At 54.0% G+C, this 22,762-nt stretch overlaps 2 protein-coding genes across 4 annotated transcripts; one reads left to right on the top strand and one right to left on the bottom strand.

Annotated features, from left to right (window-relative positions):
- Positions 1 to 378: 378 nt before the first annotated feature.
- Positions 379 to 15,329, bottom strand: RNF121 (ring finger protein 121). 3 transcript variants are annotated; one of them, XM_083885163.1, is made up of 9 exons: positions 15,252 to 15,329; positions 10,473 to 10,510; positions 8,104 to 8,245; positions 6,533 to 6,687; positions 5,947 to 6,054; positions 5,404 to 5,524; positions 3,292 to 3,425; positions 1,616 to 1,717; positions 379 to 1,315 (listed from the first exon to the last, which is right to left on the bottom strand). In XM_083885163.1, exons 1-9 carry the CDS (start codon positions 15,306 to 15,308, stop codon positions 1,219 to 1,221), a joined length of 954 nt encoding a protein of 317 aa, XP_083741289.1. In that variant the 5' UTR covers positions 15,309 to 15,329; the 3' UTR covers positions 379 to 1,218. The 3 variants fall into 3 exon arrangements, with proteins under 3 accessions (XP_083741289.1, XP_083741287.1, XP_083741288.1); XM_083885161.1 differs by having other exon boundaries at positions 379 to 1,292; XM_083885162.1 differs by having other exon boundaries at positions 379 to 1,292; positions 15,261 to 15,315.
- Positions 15,330 to 15,754: 425 nt separating this feature from the next.
- XNDC1N (XRCC1 N-terminal domain containing 1, N-terminal like) lies at positions 15,755 to 20,770 on the top strand. Its single transcript, XM_083855274.1, has 10 exons — positions 15,755 to 15,973; positions 16,244 to 16,350; positions 16,614 to 16,752; positions 16,857 to 17,012; positions 17,336 to 17,493; positions 17,691 to 17,767; positions 17,904 to 18,106; positions 18,830 to 18,911; positions 19,062 to 19,201; positions 19,442 to 20,770. The coding sequence occupies exons 2-10, from the start codon at positions 16,306 to 16,308 to the stop codon at positions 19,615 to 19,617; spliced, it is 1,176 nt and encodes a 391-aa protein (XP_083711400.1). The 5' UTR covers positions 15,755 to 15,973; positions 16,244 to 16,305; the 3' UTR covers positions 19,618 to 20,770.
- Positions 20,771 to 22,762: the final 1,992 nt, after the last annotated feature.

Here is a 22,762-nt window from a genome sequence, read left to right as displayed (position 1 = left end):
CAGGGCTCTTATTTCGGTGTTTGGCACAACATTGCAATGTGGTTTCACCCAAAAGAAAACTCAAGAGGATGCAGCACGGTGCTGGGGTTCCCCAGGGGGGAACACAGCCCACACAGAACCTGCAGCCATGTGGCCACTTCCCAAATCCCCTGAGCCAGGAGCTGCCTTGTAGCCCTCCACCAGACCCCAGTGCCCTTAGGGAACATGACTCAAGTCTCCACATGCCAAAATACCACCGATGGCCCTGGGATTGGGAAATTTGCCCCCACCCATTACTAAAAATTGAGCCCAAGCCCACTTGCACCAGCATGGCTCCTACCAGCATGGCCAGGAAGATGTCATGGAGTAATGCTGGGGCAATGAAACACCAGCCCAACCTTCACTCCATCCCTTTTATTCCAGTGCCAAGAGCAATACCCAGTGAGGGCGGACCTGCGCCCTGGGGCAGGGGCACCCGCTCTTGGCTGCTCTTGACGTACCGTTACCATCACCCAAAAGGGCACAGAGAGGAACAGCACCGGCCCCACTCCATGCCTTGGCTGATCCCCCCCGAGCAGTCAGGGGACACTGCTGGACTCCAGGGAGGAACACAGAAAATCTGGGAGCATATAAAAGGGTTCCTCGAGGCAGAGCCCACCATCACCATGCCAAAGAGCAGCTTGGTTCCTGCTGGCATACCCATGGTGCCCAGAGCGGACCTGGTAGCCAGGAATAGCCAGGCGACTTTCCATCCCCTCTTTCAGGGCGCTGGGCTCCAGCCTCTCCTCCACAGCCCCCATCTCCCATCCTCGCTGCCAGCAAGGCTGCTCCAGGGTGCTGGCATTGGAGCTGGAAAAGCCTTGGCCCTCCTCCCCAGGGCCTCCCCTGACAGAGTGGCAGGAGGGAGCTGGAGAACAGCCCCTAGCCCAAAACTCAGCCCAGCAGGGCACTGCAAAGGACTGGAGAGGGGCAGGGAAAGGGGACAAGTGTCTCTTTTTGGCTGCAATAGAAAGTTTTAAATATGCTCATTAAAATAATTGCTTTTTAAAAAAGTCCTCCCCTAGCCCCGGCAGGAGGGGCCCCAATGTTGCTGTCTTTGGGGGTGGCCAAGGTCCTGAGAGGTGACGGAGCAAAGCCAGCATCCCCGGTGGCAATGTCCTCTTGTGGTTCTGCAGCTCCCCAATGCCTGCCTTTACTCCAGCCCCAGGATGTAGTTGATTCCCTGGACCAGCCCGATGATCACTGGCTGCCAGGCCACCAAGTAGCGCAGCCAGTCCAGCAGCTGCCCGTACATGACATGTGGCCTCTCCCAGCTGGGCAGGAAGGAGTTAAAGAGCTGTGGGGAAATGGATGAGAAGAGCATGGCCCACCCACAAGCCACCCAAAAGTGTCCCAAAGCAGGGACAGAGAACACAGGTGCCCAGGGAGGGATGGACAAGCACTCGGGGAAGGACAGACATGGGTCCTCATGGAGGGACAGCTGTGGCCAGGCTTGCCTTGGGTTTTGCAGGGTCTCTGCCACAGCCACATGCTGCAAGTGACCTACTCAGGGTGCCAGGCAAGCCTCTCACCCCTTCTGTGCTCTACCCACTGCTTCCCTTCCCAAAGTGCTGGCTCCCAGTAAGAGAAAGGATACGGATTACTGAACATCCTCTTGAGATCCACCTTCTCTTTGCAGTATGGACACGTCTGCTTCTTCCCAACAATGCACCAGCCCCGGATGCAGAACTCGTGAAACCTGGGGAGTGACACGTTAAGGGAACTGGAAGAAGAGGGGGATACACAGCTCAGTGTGGAGGAAACCACCAAGCCCAAGGAAGTCCCCCCAGAGCCATGGAAACATCCTGCCATGTGAAGACGGTGCATTGCACAACCTTTCCCTAAGTGCAGCAGCTTCCAGGGACATGGGAATGAGCTCATGGGGCAGCAGGATGGAGCCGGGGTGGTAGCATGAAGGCCCTGACCAATGCATGGGCACCAGGGAGGTTCAAACTCTTCAGTGATTGTGCCCAAGCACTGAGAAGGTTTGGACAGCCTGGGTGAACTCTGTGAATTGCATCCATTTTGGAAGCCTTCTTCAAAGGCTTCCTGGAGATTAACATTTAAGGAATTACTCTGTAAATAATGACCTGACTTACAGGTGCCTGCTATGCTCTGTCACAACTTGCACAACCTGAGCACAGCCTGGAGGAGTTACAGGAAAACATGAGGTAGCTGCAGCTGATTCTGCAACATATAGAGGTGTCACTGAGTAAATAAACTTGCCCAAGAATATGTCTAATGCTCAAACCATGGAAGAATGCCAGGGAGCAGCAACAGGAGTCACTTCTTTGTCAGCGATGCAGGAGTGCCCAGCCAGCCGTCACCCCTGAGGACCACCAGGAGCACCAAGCAGCTTCTCTGGCAGCCACACCACCCCAAGCTGCTGCAGTTCCAGCCTCTTGCACAGTGTCAGCCATAAATCTCACCAACACTTTCCAAGAGTTAAATTTAGGCTCTGAGTTTTGCCAGCATGACCTTTGGTCAGGTCCTTTTTGGAAACCACCTCACAGGCAGTAACGCACACAGTGCTAGAGGACATCACCACGGGTAAAGAACCCTGACTCACTGCCCCAGCTGGGGCTGAGCACCAACCAGGACTTCCAGTTTCAAAACCCATTTCCCATCAGTCAGCTGTCATGAAGGGCTGAGTGACTCCAGCGTGCTGGAAACCCTGGAGGAGTTATGGAGAAGGAGGAAGCTGCTGGGCTGTGGCCAGAGCATGTAGCAACCAGCAGCCAGCCGTGCTGGACCAGGGGGCTGTTTTCATAGGGGGGCCAGCAGCGTTTCCCCACATTTCTCACTTATGGACACTTAGGACCCACTGCATTGTGTCTCTGATGAGCAGCCAGGGTTAGGGTTAGGGGTTAGAGTTATGGCATGGAGCAGGGATGCCTCATGTCCTGACCTCACACTATGTTCCCTTAGAACATCTGCCAGGGACACTGCCAGGCAGATAGGTCACAACTGATTGGTCAAAAACAGGTAAAAATTGAGGTGCAGCTCCATGGCTCAGCTGAGGTAGCTGGGGCGAAGGAAGAGGAAACAATCACTTGTGACTGCTGATGAAGTAATTTCAGGGACACCCCTTCCCATGCCAAGTCAGTGATGACACAGGCACAGATCACATGCAAATTCAGGCGGACAGCCCCGTGTCCCAGAACACGCATTTCTTCACCCAGTGCAGGAGAAGCCATGGGGCAGGAGCTCCCTGCTGCCCACCCCAGCGTGGGGCCAGTGAGGCAGGGGGCTGGCACCTGCAGAGAAGGATACACGTGGTTGCAGGAGAGGCGGTAGGTGTTCTCAATGATCCCTTCCTCGTTGACATCCACGAAGATCTGCTGGCCACAGACCGCACAGACGCTGTCGGAGAGGTGCTTGGTGGGCATCCCTGAGGCGCTGTAGAACTGAGCGAGGGCAGAGCAGAGGGAGAGCGGTGACAGTGGCAGGGCACGTGTCCCGCACCCACGGTGGCACAGCTAAGCTCTAAGGAGGGCTGGGGCCAGTGCCCCAGGAGTCCAGCCTTGGCCTTTGGGGCTTAAAAACCTTGTTACAGGTCCGGCTGCGGGAAACAACTACAACAGGACAGCTGCTCAGTGATGCAGTGGCCCATCGCACCCCAGCCCCATGCACCCCCTCCCCATGTTGAGAGGCCACCCCTCTTTGGTCCCCGACAGCCAGGTGGGTTTTCAGTTGCCTGCCAGGGCTGTGCACCCAGGGCAGAGACTGGGGGAGGGAGCTGGACAAGCTAGAGGTCACAGCTTTGACCCAAAAGGACAACCTTGGACTGCAAGTCAGATACAGCCCCCAGCTCCAGCTCTCCAGGTCCCTGACACTCATTCAGCAAAAAGCAGAGCAGCTGCCCCTCTCCATTTCCAAGCCTGATGGCTCAGCACAGGCCCGACACAACACGGAGAGTGTGAGCACAAAACCAGGTCCCACACACTCCAGCTGTGAGAGATCCCTCAGGATCATTGAGCCAAACTCCCTGCTCCACTGCACTACCTAAAATGAAACCATATGACTCTTTGAACTCTGGCAGACTCGATGACATGATCATGTCCCTGGGGAGCTTGTTCCCTCTGGGTAAATAACCTTTACCCCATGTCCAACATGCACTTCCCTTGATTCAGCTTCACTTCATTTCCTCATGGATTATTGTTGGACAACTGCCTCCCCATGCCACACATTGATGCTGTGCCTGATGTACCCCAGGACACAGCTGCCCCCTTTCAGCTGCCAGGACACACTACTGATTCATATTCAGCTTCCTGTAACCCAAACTCCCTAATCCCTTTCCACAGAACTCTCTCTGGACTCTTCTTCCCAAATTTGTACCTATAAACAGGATTACACCATCCCAGGTGGGGAATCTGGCACTTGCCCTTTTTAAATTTCACACAGCTGGTGCTTGCCCAGCTCTCATCTGTCCAGCTCTCTCTCCAAAAAGGTCACAGCTCTTCCTGGTTTAGTACCATCAGCAAAGCATGACTCTGGTAGAGCCCTGGCACAGCTTTGCTCTCAGCATCCGACAGAGCCCTGAGAATCTAAGAGAGACCCGAGCTGTGCCAAGGTGTCCTAGTGTGGCAGGCCAGGGGCTGGAGCAGCACCTCAAGGAGCAGCAGAAGAAAGCTCAGAAAGACAGAAACACAAAGTCCAGAACCCTAAACAGCTGCTGAAAAGAAGAAACGTGACCTACCTACTCCACTGCTGTCCTAAGTCATGTATTTTTGGTGGGGTAGGTTATTTTGATACCAGGTGAGTGGGCTACAAGATTTGTAGCAGGGCTAAAGTTGCAGCAGGTACAAGGCAGGAAGGCCATAGTGTGAATCCTTCCCTGGTGGCTACAGGTCACAAATTAATGCAAGCACAGTGGTGTCAGAAATGGGAGTGTTCATTGGCACTGGAGATTTTAAAGGCCCAGGAAAAGAAATATTTGTGAGTTTAGCAGGGCTAAACACATCATTCCATTTCTACATAGAATCAGAGAATGGCTTGGGTTGGAAAGCATCTTGAAGGTCACCCAGTTCCAATCTCCTTTCATGGGCAGGGAACCTTCCACTAATCCAGGTTATTACAAACTCCATCCAATCTGGCCTGGAACACTTCCAGGGGATGGGGCAGCCACAGCTTCTCTGGGGAGCTGTGCCAGTGTCTCACTACCCTCACAGGGAAAAACTTCTTGTCCTGGAGATGGGACCTTGCAGAGGCTGCGCTCTTCAGGAAGGATGTCAGAACAACTCTTGTTACATTAGATCCAGGGACCCTTCCTTGAGGGGGGGGAATTCCCATTTGAGGGAAGCCAAAGCTCCTGAGACCAACATGTTTCAGGCCCCCTGATATAGGGCACAACTCTGGCCTAGGGGACAGTCCAGGTGAACTCACCCCGATGGTGGAGGCCATGTAATCTGCACACATCTCAGCAAAGTCTCGTTCCAGCACTCCGTAGTAAAGACCGTAGAAGAGGAGGGAGATCCCAAAGTCCATCGCATCTTCGGGTTTGATTCTACAACAGAAAAACCACCAATAGGGTTTTTTTGAGGGCAAAGCCACTCTAACCATATTCCAGAGAAGTAGTTGACCTTTTGAAGCTGGTTTGGGCTTGAGTCCTCTGCCACCACCCATGGACTGGCTGCTTCTTGCAGTATAGCAAAAAAAGAAAAAAAAAAGCCACTGCTGCCCCCAGGCTGGACACGACAGAGCTGGGGGATCTGCCAACAAATAAGCTGGAAGAAGGGCTCTCCAGCAACCTGGACCAGTTCAGGTACCAGCACCTCACCTGTAATCCTCCCAGGAGTGAAAAGACACCCCAAAAGTCCCTTTGGCCCCATTAATCAGATTGCCAAGTAAACTTGTTTTTCCAGAGTAATAGCCAAAGGTGTGTTGCACCCCATCTCCCCAGGAGTGGGAGCTGAAAGATTCACTCACCTGAATAGTAAGTTAAGACCAAAAAGCGTAAACATGACAGCCATGTACCCCACGATCCCAGTAGCATAGCTGATCTTGTATATTAGTAGAAACCATTTATAAACCAGCCTGTAAAGAATTAAAACAAGTAATTTAATGACTTCATTTTTTCCTGAATGAAAGTATGCCAATGAATAGTTTTATTTTTCACACCTGTTGTGTTTTTGAAGACACTTCACCTACCCTACACATGGGCAAGAGCTTCACATTCCTAATTCAACCTGTCACAGGCTGGTCAGTCTTGACTTCCAAACTAGAAACCTCATGATCTCCAAAGGCAATAAGGAAACATGCTGCATGTTGGCAATGCCTTGGGTGAGGACACCAGCCCACATGGAATCCACATTTCCACCCCGCACCAAGGTACCAGGTATATTGGGCTGGCTGCCAGCAGCCAGTTAAGTGCTTCACACCCTTTCACATGTGCAGGGCTCTCACACTCCCAGGGTGCAAAGCTTAACACACATCTGTAACAGGGAAACTGGAAAGAGATCCTTTTAATGGTTATCCTGGGGCTGAGGAGTTTCCCCAGGAACAGCAGACAAACCTGGGTGTTGTCTGTACCAGAGGCTTTCGAGTTGCCCGGAAGGTGACAAAAGCTGTGACTGCTGAGAAGAGCACCCAGATCACCAGGAACCTCCACCAGTTCAGCTTGATAGTGAAATACAGAGGCACAACCCACATCTGGAAGAGGGTCACCATCTGCAGGAAAAGAGGAAAGGCATTTGGAGCTGGTTCTCTGCTCCTCAGACAGCAGAAACAGCCTATCAGCTGTGGCAGCCATTCTCCTGCCTGCATCAAATGGGCCTGACTTGCACCAGGAACCTGGGGAGGTTTGACCTGTGGAACCTGGAGAAGAGCTCAAAGCTCAGTGCATAAGTCGGATAGGGAACAACTGAGGGAGCTGGGAAGGCTCAGCCTGGAGATAAAGAAGCTCAGGGGGGACCTTCCTGCTCTCTGCCTGAAAAGAGGTTATAGCCAAGTGGGGCTCTGTCTGTGCTCCCAGGAAACAAGTGACAGGACATTAGGAAAAGGCCTCAAGTTTTGCTAGAGAAGGTTAAGGCTGCATATTGGGAAAACTTCTTCCCAGAAAGGGTGGTGAAACCCTGGCACAAGCTGCCTGGGGCAGTGATGGAGTCACCATCCCTGAAGGGATTTAAAAGCTGTGTGGCTGTGGCACTTGGGGACACGGTTTAGTGCAAAGCTTTGCAGTGCAGAATGAACAGTTGGACTCAATGATCTCAGAGGGCTTTTGCAACCCAAACAGTTCTGTGGTGTTGTGAGGGAGTCAGAGGCAGCAGCAGCCACGTGATTTTTGGTAGCAAAGGGTACAGCTGGCAGGAGAATGCAGAGGAACCATCTCCAGAGGGATGTATGGGAGCTGATCTATACAAGTTGTTGTAAGGCAGCTACATAAACCTTTGCCTTCCCAGGGTCCCAACACTGCAAGCACAGACACCTCAGACAGGTATTACACCAGGCAAGAAGGTTTTGGCTCGCCTCTGCACAACAGCCTATTCCCAAAAGGATCTACAGCTGGGCAGCTGAGCTCCCACAATGCTGCTGGAGGGAAACAGGCAAACAGGTTTGGTTTAAAGTTCACAGAGGACTGCAGGTACTACCTGGAAACATTAAATCAATACTGTTATTATGACAAGGAAGTCAAAGTGAAGTTGCTTCAGGTAACTACCAGACCCAGACAAGCTGGTGGCATCAGCAAGTGGCAGGTCTGCTCAGCAGAGTGCTGCAGGAACCATCAAACCCAAGCTGCCAGCAGCAAGAAGCCCCCATTGCTTCCAAGGAAGCACCCACAAAATGCAGCTTCCCTCAGGACAAGCCCCAGGACCTGCCTGTCCATCCCTGCTGTTGAAGCACTATGTCACACCAAGTAATTTGCATCACTTCCAACAGAAACCTGAGGCCTTCAGGTTCATCCATTCTCATCCCTAGCCAGAATCTCCTGTGTGCTGGGAGAAACAAGGCAATGCTGTGAAGACAAGGGAATCACAACACCAGACAATGGGAAAGCCAGGAACATTTTTCTCATCGGAAGCAGGAGGGCATCGCTCAGCACTCACATCCAGCGTGGGAGGCAGGAGGGCTGTGGGGTTAACTTACATTGTAGGAGCGAGGGTGCCGCTGCTTCCACTGCACCAGGAGGAGCTGTGCCACCACGAGCGTGGCGATGAGGATGAGCACCATCTCGGCGTGCATCGCCTCGTGCCCGCGGTGCTTGGCGTGCATCCGTACGTGCTCCGCCCTGCAACAACCAGGAAAGCACGCTGGCACAGACTGTGTGTGTGCCGGGGGACAAACACCTCAGGAGAGACAGGAAGACCAGGTGGAAAATGGCACTAAGAAGAATTGTGTTTGTGGACAGTCCAGAGGGGAAGGGACAACAGGCTGCTCTGGAACCAGCTCATTTCTACCCTGTGAAAGCTAAGAACAACACTTTGCCCATCTGAGCGTGAAGGAGGTGGAGAACTCCCACAGACACACCTGGACTACTGAACATGGAGTGCACAGTTGACATAACTCACAATCCCTGAATGAGCAAGGGTAGAAGGCACCAGTGGGGTCATCTCTCTCAACCTTCCTGATCAAGCAGCATCTTCCTAGAGCACATGGCAACTGCTTGACCCAGAGTGTGTGCTAATTCTCACTACCAAGCCCTCAGCCCAGTTTTGGAACTACTAACATTGTTGTCTCTCTTGTCTAACAAGGGAATGGCTTGCAGGGTCAGGGTAGAGAGTGAGGGGAACAGCTGACATCTGGCAAAACCCTCAAACCCCAGCAAATTGCTTCTCTCCAGCCTGAGCATTCTGGAACAATTAATTTCCAGACTGATGATACTTGCCAGACACCTGGGGTTTCTCTGCCCAGCTTGTGCTGTTTGACCAAAATCCAAGGTGGAATTAAGAGCTGTCTTATGTCTTGGTCTCTAGGTGATAATACTGTTCCAGAAGTTAGAGGAAACAAAAAATCCAAACCTAACAAATATGCCAAATTGTCTGATTTTAAGTCATTCTCTAGAAACTAACACAGAATCACAAAATCAAGTTGGAAGGCACCACAGTGGGTCACCTGGACCAACCTCCCTGTTCAGGCAGAACCATCCTAGAGCACACAGCACAGGATTGCATCCAGATGCTTCTGGAATATCTCCAGTGAGGGGGACTCCACACCCTTTCTAAGCAATCTGTTCTACTGCTTGGCTACTGCACAGAAAAGAAATTCTTCCTCATGTTCAGAAGGAACTTCCTGTGCATCTGTTTCTGCCTGTGGCCTCTTGAGCCATTGTGGGGCACCACTGAGCAGAGCCTGGTGCATCCTCTGACCCCTCCCTGCAGACACTGACAGACATTGATGAGGTCCCCTCTCAGTCATCTCCTCTTGAGGCTGAACTGCCCCAGCTCCCTCAGCCTTTGCTCCCAAGAGGGACACTCCAGTCCCCTCTCCATCTCTGTCACCTCCACAGGACCCGCTCCAGGAGCTCCCTGTCTCTCTTGTCCTGAGCAGCTCAGAAGTGGACACAGCACTCCAGAGGTGCGTCACCAGGGCTGAGCAGAGGGTCAGAATCAGCTCCTTTAATGTGCTGCCAATGCTGCTCCCAATGCATCCCAGGATCCCACTGGCCTCCTTGGCCCACAGGGCACTGCTGGCTCAGGGACAGCTTGTTCTCCACCAGGACCCCAAGGCTGTACACCTTCTCCACAGAGCTGCTCCAGTAAGTTGGCCTCCAGCCTGTGCTGGTGCAATCCTGAGAGTCCAGTCTGACTGTGATTTTCAATAAGCATCTGGACTAAATTGGTTTGTCTAAGGGAAAATGAGGAATTTTTCAGGCCCCTTACAGTCAGACAGACATTGAAGGGATGGAGGGTGTCCAGAGAAGGGTAAAAGAGCTGGAGAAGGGTCAAGAGCACAAGTCTGGTGCGGAATGGCTGAGGGAGCTGGAGGTGCTCAGCTTGGACAAAAGGAAGCTTTACAAGGCCCTGACAGGAGGGTGGGCACAGGTGGGGGTTGGGTTCTTCTTCCAAGTAAGAAGTGAGGGGAAAAGAGAAAATGGTCTCAGGTTGTGCCATGGAAAGTTTAGGATTGGATATTGGGAAAATTTCTACACAGAAAGGGCTGTCCAGCACAGTCTGCCCAGGGCAGTAGTGGAGTCCTCATCCCTGGAGGGATTTAACAGACATGTAGATGTGGCACCTGGGGACATGGTCTAGTGGTAACCTTGGCAGTACTGGGAAAACGATTGGACTTTATGATCTCAGAGGGCTTTTGCAACCTGAACTATTCTGTGATTCTATATTTAGCAGTTTAAAAGAAAAAAAAAAATTGCCTTTTAAGATAATTCACACTTCCCCCCATCAAAAAATGGTAACCCTTTCCTGCTCCACTGTGATCACAGGTTGTGCTGCTGGTAGCTCTGGCCAGTAGCAGGAGCTCAGCTGAGCTGTATGCTCCAAATCAGCTCCCAAAACACTCACCTCCATCTCTCCTCTGGGGACAAGTGTGAAAGATCAACCTAAGGAGAAAAAAACAAAACACCCATGAAATCAGCTGCTAGGAAATTCTGGATTCAGATGCTTTAAGTAAGAAAACCTTGACATGCCCACAGTGCCAGCACAGCCCAGAGCTGTCCTTCACTTTCCTGGGAAGTGCAATGACTCCACCTGCTCCTCTGCCAGTTACACTCCCATATTTTATTGGAGCCAAAGCTCCGTCCACCATCCCATGTGAGTGAGCAGAACTACAGAACTGGCTTCAATCCCACATTCACAACCCAGCCAGGTGTCTCAGGGCACAGAGTGGTGAGCCCAGTGAAGCCAATGCTCCCACCAGTGACAGGAATCCAAAATCCCACTAGGCTGCAGGACAGCAGATGGTATGTCACACATCAGCAAAGAATCAGTGCCAAAAAGATTTCAAAATCACAGTAGAAGAAAGTTTTAGGACTTGCTTTGCTGAGGTAATTGGAAATTCCTCCCAAACATCACAGGCAGGAGCTACAGAGAGCAAGGGGAGCTGCTGTTATTAGTGATGATTGACAGTGGATACTTGTATCCCATCTTCTCCAGTAAGATTCACAAAAAGTGTGAATACTCTCACTTTCAGACAGGGGAGGAGTAAGGGGAGCTTCAAGTATTTCTGCTTTCACATGGAGCTTTATATAGAAGTATAGAAGCACAGAGTGCTTTGACTTGGAGAGACTTTAAAAGCTCATTTTACTCCAACCCCCTCTTGTGGGGACAATTCCACTAGAGCAGGTTGCTCCAAGCACCATCCAACCTGCTCTTGAACATCCGCAGGGATGGGGAGTTCACAGACTTCTCTGGGCAAAACCTTCCCTTGATATCTTCACCCAGCTGCTGAGGAGCCTCCAGTACTGGTCGTGTCCCCACACAGGCTCACTGACCGGGCAGCCTACCCTGACCCACGGCACTGGGGAGGGAATCCCACAGCTCTTCCCATCACCTTTTCTTGGTGAGACACAAACTCAGATTAAATCAAGAGCAGCTCATCTGGGCCAGGAACATACATGTGGGGTTTACAAATCCTCACAGTGCTGGAGACACTCCAGTATTGCTGAGGTGCTGGAGATGAGGGTTGGAAACAAGCCATAGCACAGACTGTTATCACTCTTTCCTGCACACACCAGAGATGTGTACACAGGAACGAGCTCCACCTCATCCCACTGGATACAGGGCCACAGGCTTGGATCCAACCTTTATGCTGGGGCTCTCCCCAGGCTGGTGCAGCAGTCACCTCACCTGCCTGGTCACCACCACCTGCACACAGGTGCCTCCCAGGCAGCAGCTCTGATCAGGCTCAGCTGAGGATGCACAGCTGCTTCCTTTCCTCTGTGGCACCTAATTACACCCCAGGGTGAGGAGGTAGGGAAAAACACACCGCAGCAACCTGTCTACCTGATGTGGAACATCTGCTGAGCTTCACCCCAGAGCTACACCTGCAAGAAATTCCGCCCTTAAGGATCAAGTCCTGAAGAAACACTTCAGGAAATCTAAAGCTATGAAAATCCTTGCTGGAGCTCACTGGCTTGTGTCAGAAGCCAAGGGAAGGTGGTGACAACCTGAGACGAGGAAGGGTTTTTGTATCAACCAAATTCCCCAAGCACTTCTGTTCCTAAAGCAGCCACATCCAGAGCCATCAATTCAGTAGCTGAGATGTGATCTGGAGCAAGAACTGCTCCAAATAAACAGGAAAAAAGGAGATTTTAAAATGTTTGCTAGTCACTGTGCACAGGAGAAGCTGAGAAACTCCCAGTGCTTGTTGGCTCCAGCACAGTCAATCCCTCCACAAACTCTGGGAATCATCTGGGCGCTCCCACTGCCTCCCCCCACGAGACCCCCACTCCTCCCAGGCTCTGTCCTCACCCTTGCCGGATGAAGACATTTGACAAGCACCTTCCAACCAAAGCAATAATTTCACTCCTATACAGTAGCTCAGCTCACTCCTCTGTATCACACCAGCAGCCACTCCATCCAGTGTTGGTCCCATCTTAGGGACTGGGATATTTACCAGCCTCTTTCCTTCGGTATTTTCCCTGAATCTCCAAATTCTTCCAGCAAATGCATTCAAGCTGCCTCAGCCCCAACCTCTGTGGAAATACTGCTGGCATTGCTCAAAACAGGTTTCTTCCAAGATATGTTCACAAGCCAAACAGGGATCCATGGCCCTGGACACAATTTTCTCTCGATTACAAGGACTGAGCTTCACCAGATTCCCCAGAGCTCAAAGCTCCTGAAATAACTTTATTAGGGGGGGCCAGGACGTGACAGAAGGGATGTTGGGAGGGATCTGATGACTGTCAGACAGGACTTGGCAGAGCAGCCACCAAGTCAGACCTTCCAGTTAACCCCTCCTTGATCTGCACACTCTCTTAGCACAGATATTTTGGGTTGGGGCTAAAAACGCACAGCGATGGTGAAGGAAGCACCTGCTCTTGCTGGCAAGTATTCATTCCTCTTCTAGTTTGGGGTTGTCTGATTTTAACATGCAGTTTTTGAGTCTTTTGGGTCTCTTTCTAACCCCCACAGCTAGGTAAAAGAACCGCTACTCCTAAATCTCCCTTTCCCAAGAGGGGTTTGACAAGAACATTCAGGGTGACTGAAGCAGCTGAAGATCAGCTCTAGCAAGTGTTGAGGACCAGCTACTCCTGTTTCATTATCCTCCAGCTGCCACACCAACACAGGACACACTGTGCAACCAACTGCAGCTCCTAGACAACCTTTTTGTTTTTTTTTTTTTTTTTTTTTTTTTTTTTTTTTTTTTAAAGGAATTAAGAACAATTCTTCTGATCGTCTCCTCTGTAATTCATGATCCTCTCAAAAACCTCAGCCTTCTCCAGGTGATGACTAGGAAAAACTGGATATCTAGGACTAAAGTCCAGTCCTCTCCTTGGATGTGGTATCATGGCCTTTGGAAGAACCATGTGCCACTCCCTGGTTTTCTGCAGGGGCTGATGCCCCAAAGCCTCCACAAACCTGAGATCCCCACTACTGGGACAGTCATGGAATAAACCCCTCCATAAAAACACCAAGGCTGTTGAAATGGACAACACCAAAGCTGGAACCACACATTTCTCACAGCCCAGGGAGCTGGGAGGATCTCTGGGCAAACACACTGCCACTGTGAGCTGGCTGTAATCTACTTATGCTCTAAATCTCCAAAGGAGGCAAGAAGGATGCCTTGAGGATGGGCAATAAGCAGCTGCTGATTTCAGTTCAAAGCTCCAGAGCAACTGACAGCCCTGATCTCACCTCTCCCCCTGCCCCAACCTGAGTTTTCGTCTCCCAGCACCCACCAGGAATAACCTGAAATATGGGGAAGATAAATCTCCACAGTGGCATATTCTTTAGTGAAAGCCTGAACAGATTTTGGAATCTCAATCCTGCATTTTTTCAGCCCTTAAGACACAGGAACAAGGAGGAGGGAGCGGAAATGTTCCAACCGATCAAACATTTTGAAAAATGGAAATTCAACCTTTGCCTCCACACAGGCACAGCCAGGGCCATGGGACACTCAGGCTTTATTCTGGTGGAAATGTCAAACTGCTTTCAGGTCCCCACCACGAGGGGCTCATCAGCAACAAGCTCTGCCCAAAGAGCTGCTAAGACCTCAGGACAACACAAGCAGACAGGTTTTGTACCAACAATTTGTGGAATCACAGGGACAAGCACAGGCCTATATGCACCTCCTCATTCCCTGCCTCCTTGTGACGCCCTCTCTGCCAACCCCTGATGGAATGAAAAGCGGGAATTTCGCTTCTGAGGATCAGAGATTTGGATCTTCCACATTTTTACACACACAGTCACCAAGGAGTATCTTAAAATATAACCAGCAGCAACTCAAGAGTAACTAATTTGTGGTTTAATCCTCCCATCACCCTACTGCACCACTCCCCTCCAGCAACACAGGGCACAGGGAGGAGGTACAAGCTCCCACAGCTCAGCCATGCACCAGGGAATCTCCACGACTTAGCCCTGCCATGAATCTTCAAAACAACCATCACCATCTGAGAATTTTTAATCCACACCACCAATTATTGAGAAAAGGCACAGAAAAATACCTGACTGTACCAGCTATGTGACTTATGACCCCTGTGCTGCTGCTCCCATAGCGCAGACAGGATGGAATCGGGTTCTCCTGGATCTCTACAAGTGGTAATAAAACTCCCAAGCATGAAGCACAGGGGACGGTGAAGAGCCACTGCAAAGCCCGGGGCAGAAAGTGGCATGGACACTCTGACAGACGCACCCACCCTGCTTCCAATTCCATCTTTCCAGACAGAGGTTAATTTTTTTTCAGTTTTGAAATTTTTCATCCCCAGGAACATTTAAAAGCCAGCACAGGAACAAGAGCTGAGCCTCTACCCCTGTCCTCCTGCCCCAGGCCCGCACTGTCCCTGCCCCATCGACCCTCCGAAGCTCCCATTGCCACCCTGCCCCGGGACCCTCCATGACCTCCTACACCAAGGACCTCCCCCAGCCTAACACTCTCCACACCTACTGTCCCAAAGGCCTACAAGCTCAGAGTGACCCAGAACCGCCGCCGTCCCTTTCCAGGGACCCTCCGAGCCCCTCACCGCACATCCCTGCCCCGCTCCCCCGGACCCTGCGTACCCCAGGCCCCGCGCCCGCTGCGGCTGCCCTTCACCGAGATGCCTCGCAGCCCTTCCCCACCTGCCGTGCCCTGCCCTACCCGGCTCCCCGCGGCCCGGCCCCTGCCAGCCCCGTGCCCCGCACCTCCTCCACCTCACGCTCAACGGGGCCGCCAACCTCCACCTCCAGCACGGCCGCCATCTTGCCCCGCCCCCTCAGCGGCCAGCTCCTTCCGCCGCCGCCCGCCAACCACCGGGCGAGCCGCCGCACCTTGGGCCAATCGCTGGGCGCGGCGCTGCCCCGGCGGCCAATCAGGAGAGGGGAGGGGTGGAACAGCTGCCAGACGCGCCACTTCGGGCGCATAAAAGCGGTGAGCTGTCACAGCCGGGGAACGGCTCCCGGCTCTGCGCCCGCGGCGGGGCGTGTAACCCTGTTGGCAGCACCTGCCGCCTCGCACCGCGGTGCTGGCAGTGCTAGTACTGCCGGGCCCCTGCCCGCCCCTTTCCGCCGCCGTCGGGCGCCGTTCCGGAAGGGGCGCCGGTGCCTCCCGAGCTCCGCCCGCGCGGGGCCGTAGTGTCCCGGCAGGCACCGCGGGCGGCCCGCGACGGGGGCCGGAACCGGAACCGGAGAGCGGCGGGTACCGGGAAGGGGGGGGTCACGTGATCCGGGTGGCGGGAAATTTGGGATCACTGTGACCGGGGCTGTGGAGTGAAGCGCTGGGCTGGGGAATGGCCCGGAGAGGCCATGGGGCAGAGCCAAGGGTTTAGTAGGGCTGGGAAAGTGGGGGAGCGCTGAGGGGGCTACAGCGATAGCAGGATACCTTATGGGTCTGGGAACACGGGCCGGGCAGCTGGAGAGAGTTGTGGGTAAGTACTTGAAAGTAATGGAGGATAGGGCTGGGGCTTGTGGGCTGGATGTGGGTGTCAGAATGGGGCGGGAGTAGGGGCTGAGGGATGAGCTGGGGAGGCTGGGGGATTGTGAGTTAGATATGGGGGTTACTGCTGGGACAGTAAACTGAGGGGTGGTGGGGCAAGTCTGGGGGCCACCGAGGCAGTGGGATGGGACTGGGGAGTTGCTGAGTAGTTCCAGAGCCAGGAGATGCCCAAGCTCATGAGACTCTCCTCTCTCCCCACCAGGCCCTGGAGGGATCCAGAGGGAAGTTATATTCTGGCACAGTGTTGTCTCCAAAGGATGCTGAATGGCTCCGGTTAAAATCAGCTATGTGGTGTCCTTCTCTTCCCAGGTGCCTAGGGGTTTCCTCTGGGGGTCTGGGTGTGGGGGTGATCCTTCTGACTGCTGGGGTCTTGGAAGAGGGTGTAGTACTAGCTCTCCTTGTTAGGCTGAAGGGCAACGATTCATGTGATTCTTGCTCTCTCAAAATGGGCTGTTGTTTCCTGTAGGTTACCAGGGAATTCCATACTTCTCCCCTGTGCCCAAAACAAGCTGGAGGGGAAGGTGTTTAGGGAGGGACTGGTGCATGATTCTGTGCCTCTGCTGTGTGTGCAGGACCCCAAGTACCCGGCAGAGAACCTGCTGAGTGAGGATGGCATACAGCCCTGGCTTGGCTGCCCCAAGGATCGCAAGAGGCAGCTGAGTGTGGAGCTGCAGCTAGAGAGAGCCAGTCCCATTGGCTACATTGACATTGGTACTTCCCTGTCCCTCACCCCTGTGCAGCAGCCAGGGCCGTGCCCCACAATGGGGTCAGCAGCTCTGAACCCCCTCACCCCTGTCCTTCTCACTGCTCCCCAGGGAACCACGGCTGTGCCTTCCTGCAGATTGAGGTTGGACGTTCCTCATGGCCCTGTGATCAGCCCTATCTCACCCTGGTGCCCACAGTCACACTGATGACACCAGCTGACTCGAAACTGGACCAGAATCGCTGCGGGGTTCGGATGTTTAAGGAAGGTAAGGATTGATCCAAAGGAAAAAGGCATGGGGAAGAGCTATAGGCCTGGTGGTGGGATGGAGCTGATTAGGGAGATGGTGGTGGAATGGGGCTGGCAGTAGGATGTGGCTGATAGGAGGGTAGAAGAGGACAGGTAGACTAGGGATCAGGATTGTTCCTGGCCTCAGGGAAGCTGTACCAGCTCTGCTTCCCTGCCCCAGCCTCTCTTGTGTCCATAATCCCTTAGATGTCCTGGGTGGCACAGCAACAAGCAGAGCTAGGAGTGGTGTTGGGATCATGGTCAGTGCTGTGCCCCATCCACCCCAGCTGCTCTTCCCCACAGCAGATTTCTCTGAGCTGGCAGTGGGTCAGAAGTGGGACCGTGTGCGGCTCACCTGCAGCCAGCCCTTCAATCCGTGCAGCCGCTTCGGGCTCTCCTTCATCCGCCTGCGCACGCCACAGGAGCAGGAGCCTGACCCCCCTGGCCCCCTGCTGGATACAGTAAGTGTCTCTCACACCTCCATGTATCTATCCCTCTCCATGGGGAGGCAGCAGGAAGGGGCTGCTCCTCTACAGACACCACTTGTGTCCCATGGGAAGCCCGGGAGGTACGTGCTGGGCTGAGCTAGTGATTGTGCCCAGAGTGGTGGGCACAAGATACCTGTCTCCATTGCCTGGGGCCTCTCCTTGTCCCACAGGAGGATGCTGAGCTCTCAGACAGATCCTGGTGCTCCAGCCCTGCCTCTCACCAGACTCTCTCTCCCGAACCATCCTTGTAAGTTGCCTGCTGTATCCACCCCATCCTGTCCTTGCCCAGTGGGGCTCCACTCTTGAGATGCTTCCTTGGACCCCAGAACCTCAGCTCCCACCAGCCTTGTTCCCCTGGTGAGGCTGACCCTCCCTATCCCCAGGAGATCCAAGGAGGAGGAGCAGCTGAGGAGCCACCTGTGGAAGCTGGAAGGGGCTGCCTGTAGCCCGGGCCAGCTCAGCCGCTCTGCCCGGATGGTGCTGTTGGCAGCGCGGAACCAGGCGCTGAGGCCCAGGGCTGACACCAGCACCCTGGAGGATCACCCAGAGCTGCCGGCCGAGAATGCGGGGGGTCCCGCAGTGCCAGGTGGGTGACTCTGCACAGCCGTGTCCTGGGCTGGTCCCCAGACACTGTGGGCAGTAGGGCAAGGGGGAATTCTGCCCCTCTGCTTTGCTCAGGTGAGACCTCCCCACCTGCAGAGCTGCCTCCAGCTCTGGGACGCCCAGCACTGGAAGGGTGTGGAGCAACTGTGGCACTTGGTGCTATGGTTTAGTTGAGGTGTTAGGGCTGGGTTTGACTCAATAATCTTGAAAGTGTCTTCCAACATACACGTTCTGTGATTCTGTGAACTGGAACGAGTCTAGAAGAGGCCGTGGAGATGCTCTTGAGGGCTTGAGCCCCTCTGCTGTGGAGACAGGTTGGGATACCCAGGGCTGTTCAGCCTGGAGACAAGTAGGTTCTGAGAACTTGGAGCCTCTTCCACTGCCTAAAGGGGCTCCAAAAGAACTGGAGAGAGACAATGGCCTGGGACGATAAGACAAGGGGCAATGGCTTCAAATTGACAGAAGAGAGGGTTAGATGGGATATTACTAAGAAATTCTTCCCCGTGAGGGTGGTAAAATACCAGCACAGGTTGCCTAGGGCAGCTGTGGCTGTCACATCCCTGGAAGTGTTCTGAGACCAGTTTGATGAGCCACCTGGTCTAGTGGAAAGTGTCCCTGGTGGGGGGCTTGGAGCAAGGTGAGCTTTAAGATCTTTCCCAACCCAAACTGTCCTCTGTCTCTGTAATTCCTGCCTGCTCTATCCCAGGCTCTGCACTGGATGTCCCTGCAGCCCCCCATAGCACCTGCAGGCAGCTGGACAGGCACTGTGCTCCCAGCCGTGTTGACAGGTAATCCTATGGGTCACTGTCTTCCTCTTGCCCTCACCAGGACCGTTTGCTGCTCTCAGTCTTTCCTAGATAGTTCTGGGCCCAGCCCTTCACTCTTTTGGGTGGGAAGAATGTGACATAGAATGCCTTCAGCATGTGACCTCTCTACAGGGCTCCAGCTGCCACCTCAAGGACACCCAGGGTGAAAAGAAAAGCCCAAGTCAGTGGCCCTCGAGAGAAACGTGTCAGGAGGAAGGACAGGGGGCAGGCCAGTGGTGATGGGGAGACAGGTGTCTGCCCCATCTGCTCAGGTGAGTGCCTGACAGGGCTGTCCTCTGGTGGGCAGGGGACACTGAGCAGCAAATGGGGATAGTGGTGGCAGTTCTGTAGCTGGGATACATCACTCCTGCTGGTGCCCTGGCACTGGAGGGACATCACAGTGTATTCCCAGGCTGCCATGAGAGTCATCAGTGAGGGCGTCAGTCTAAACCCCATATCATCCCAACACCAGTGAGAGTCTGTGACAACCCCATCACCTTCCCTTTCCACAGGCTGTTTCCTGCTGGATCTGCTCCCTGCACACGCCTCCCAGTGTGGAGAAGACCCCACCACAGCCTGGTCTGCCTTGTCCCCTGATGCCTGGGTGTCCTGCCCCATTTGCCAGCTGCCCTTTGGCCTGGCAGAGGTGGAGCAGCATGCCAGCAGCTGTGGGGAGACACCAGGGTGACACTCTGTCCTCACCCCAGTGCCTGCAGTAGGACAGCAGAGCTGGGAACAAACCCTGTGTCACCACGCCAGGGCTGAAGCTGCAGTGCTCCAGGGGGCAGAGACACTGCAGCCCCTGGACATTTATGCCAAGGCTGGTATGAGGATGGAGAAGGCGCTTCCACCCCATGGCCAGGTTTGGTGGGGTTTGAAGCACTGTAATGGCAGGAGTTGATACTGGAGAAGAATAAGCTAAAGGAGAAAAAAGAAGAAAGATGGAAATGTGCACTATGACTGCTTGGTGCTACAGCAGGTTGCCTGGGTGAGCATCCTGCCATGGGAGACCCTGTGTAGTTCATAGGGGTGGTGATGGGATAAGGAGGAGGTCATGATTTTCCTCCCCTCAAGCCCTGATAAGGGTTGTGGTGCATGCGGACTGTAGGAGGAGGAAGCCAGGACCCCCAGAGCAGTTAAAAAATACACTTTATTTACAAGTAGAACCATTTCAAAATGCTGCCTTAGTTTCCCTGGGAGTAGCAGGAGGGCAGGGCGGATCCCTGGAGCCTCTTTAGATGCTGGCAGGGGCTCTAAGATCTCCCTGGAGCCTTCTCCTCCAGAATGAATGCCCCCGACTCTCTCAGCCTGTCTCCAGAGCAGAGGCACTTCAGCTCTTGGAAAACCTGTGCGACTTCCTGTGTCCTTGCTCCAGCAGCTCCATGTAGTCCTGATGTTGGAGGTCCCAGAGCTGGAAGCAGCTCTGCAGCTGGGGTCTCACCAGAGTGGGGCACAATCCCCACCCCGCTTCCCACTGTGCTGGGGATCAGCTGAGGACATGGCTGGACTTTAGGCTGCCAGCGCACATCAACAGGTCACATTCAGCTTTCCAGTTCCCTCTGCAGTGCTGCTCCTGATCCCCCAGCAGGCCCCCTTGCTCACATCTGTCATGGTGATGTTGATGGTGGTGCAGCGCTGGGCTGAGCGCATCTTGCACCCGGAGTCCAGCGAGAAGTCGCCTGGGAAGTTGGCGCTGCTCTCCAGCTGTGACGGCGCCTCACGGAGGATGGGGGTGAAGTAGAGACTCTCCAGGGATGATTTCCTCTGGGACAGCTGCTGAGACAGCAGTGACTCTTCACTGTCTGATGGCACCCCTGAGACGTCCAACTGAGAGCTGGTGGCTGTCCTGCAGAGACAGGGGGTGAGGGTAGCACCAGCAGGCTGACCAGGCCATCAGGAACAGGGCGTTTTTGGAGTGCTGGCAGCTGATTGATCTGGTATCTATGATGCTGTTTAGGTTTTGCCTTTTTCTTTAATATGTTCTCTGTATTCTTCATACATATATTTGTAGCTCTGTAGTCTACTGTGTTAGTGATTAGTTTTCCCAGTACTTTTCCATGGCCTTTCCTTAAGCAGAAGACAAAACAAATTCCGGAGCCCCAGGCCCTGGGAGGTACAAGGCTCTGCGCTATCCTGGTTCCTCCTGGGAACCAAGGCTAAGAACAGCTCTTTGAGATACATTCTCATGGGCAAAGTACAACTAGTGCTGAAAGGGAGGCTCCAGGGGAGGGGCTTGACCTGGGCAGGGGGGGAATTGCATCACCACTTGTCCTCCTAACTGGTGCCTTCTATCAATAATGCTAATTTCCTAAAACCTATAAAATGTACTCACCCCTGGAGGTGGGGAGGGGTGGTTTGGGCTTTTATGGACACCCTTCCATAACCACCTCTGGAGGCCTTCAGAAAAAGATCCCCTTTTATATTACCTCCTCACTAAAATTATCTTGAGTTTCATTTCCCGCTTGGGGAAAAAGGCAACAGCTCCAGTGTGAAGTGGCAAACAGGGAGGACTGTGCACTGTCACTGAGCAGCCAACACTTGGTGTGTGTTACCTGCTTAGTTTGGTCCTTCTGGATTATCTCCAGCTGCTCCACCTGCAAGCACAAGAGGTAGAGGTGAGTAGTACACAGCTGGCACACAGGCTGTTTTTCATAGAATCATGGAATAATTTGAGTTGGAAAAGCCCACTGAGATGGATTCAGCTATTCCTGCAGCACTGCCAAGACCACCACTAATCCATGCCCCCAGGTGCCCCATCCATATGCCTGGTAAATCCCTCCAGGGACAGGGATCTACCATTGCCCTGGGCAGACTGTGCCTTGGCTGGACAACCCTTTCAGGGAAGGATTTTTTTCCTAATATCCAACCTAAGCCTCCCCAGGAACAACTTGAAACCATTTCCTATTGTCATGTCACAAATTAACTGCAAGTTACCTGGCAGACCCCCATCTGGCTGCACCCTCTTTCCAGGGAGCTGTTTCAGCCTTTCAGGGGAGAGAGGGTCCCCCCCCAAGCTCAGGTGGGAGTGGAACCCCCACCTGAGTTGTCAGTCTCTGCTTCGCTTCCAGGAGTTTCTTCCTCTCTTCCAGGGCTGCCGCTTTGCTGCTCTCATACTCCTTTCTCAGGTCCTCCAGCTTCTGCACCGCCTCCTTGGCCTCCTGCCTGCTGCTGCTCACCAGCTTCTCCGACGCCGCCCGCAGCTGCTCCAGCTCCTGCAGGTGCCGCTCCCTGGCCTGGCCCAGCTCCGCCTCCAGCTGCTGCTGCCCTTGGCTGCGGCTCTTGCTGAGGCCCTGGTTCTCCTTGGCCAGCCGAGCGTTGGCCTGTTGCAGCCCCGCCAGCTGCGTCCCCGCCTCCGCCGCCTGGGCCTGCAGCCGCTGCAGGGCCCGGTCCTGCTCCGCCAGCCGCTCCCGCAGCGCCGGTGCCTCGGCCGCCTCCAGCCTGGCCTGCGCCAGCTCGGCCTGCAGCGCGGACACGGCTTTTGCCCTCTGCTCCAGCTCCTGGCGGTGCTGGCTTTCCAGGGAGGCGCGCTCGGCCCGAGCGCCGTCCAGCTCCTGCTGCAGGGCGGCCACGAGCTGCTCCTTCTGCAGGCACTTGTCCTGGCAGACCTTCGCCTCCTGCCGCAGCTCGTCCTCCCGCTCGCTCTGGCTGTGCCGGTCCCTCTTCAGGGCCTCGATGGTCATCCGCTGCTTCTCCATCTCCTCCTGGCACCGCTGCACCTCCACCTTCATCAGCGAGCACCTCTCGGACGCTCGGGAGGCTGCGGTGGCCATCTCTGTCTGCAGCACCCGCAGCCTCTCCTCCAGCTTCTTGCTCTTCTCCGACTCGGCCAGGAT

Source organism: Zosterops lateralis (genome assembly GCF_965231275.1).
Source record: "Zosterops lateralis genome assembly, chromosome: 2".
In the NCBI taxonomy this organism is placed as follows: Eukaryota; Metazoa; Chordata; class Aves; order Passeriformes; family Zosteropidae; genus Zosterops; species Zosterops lateralis.
This window is presented reverse-complemented; position numbering and strand designations above follow the sequence as displayed.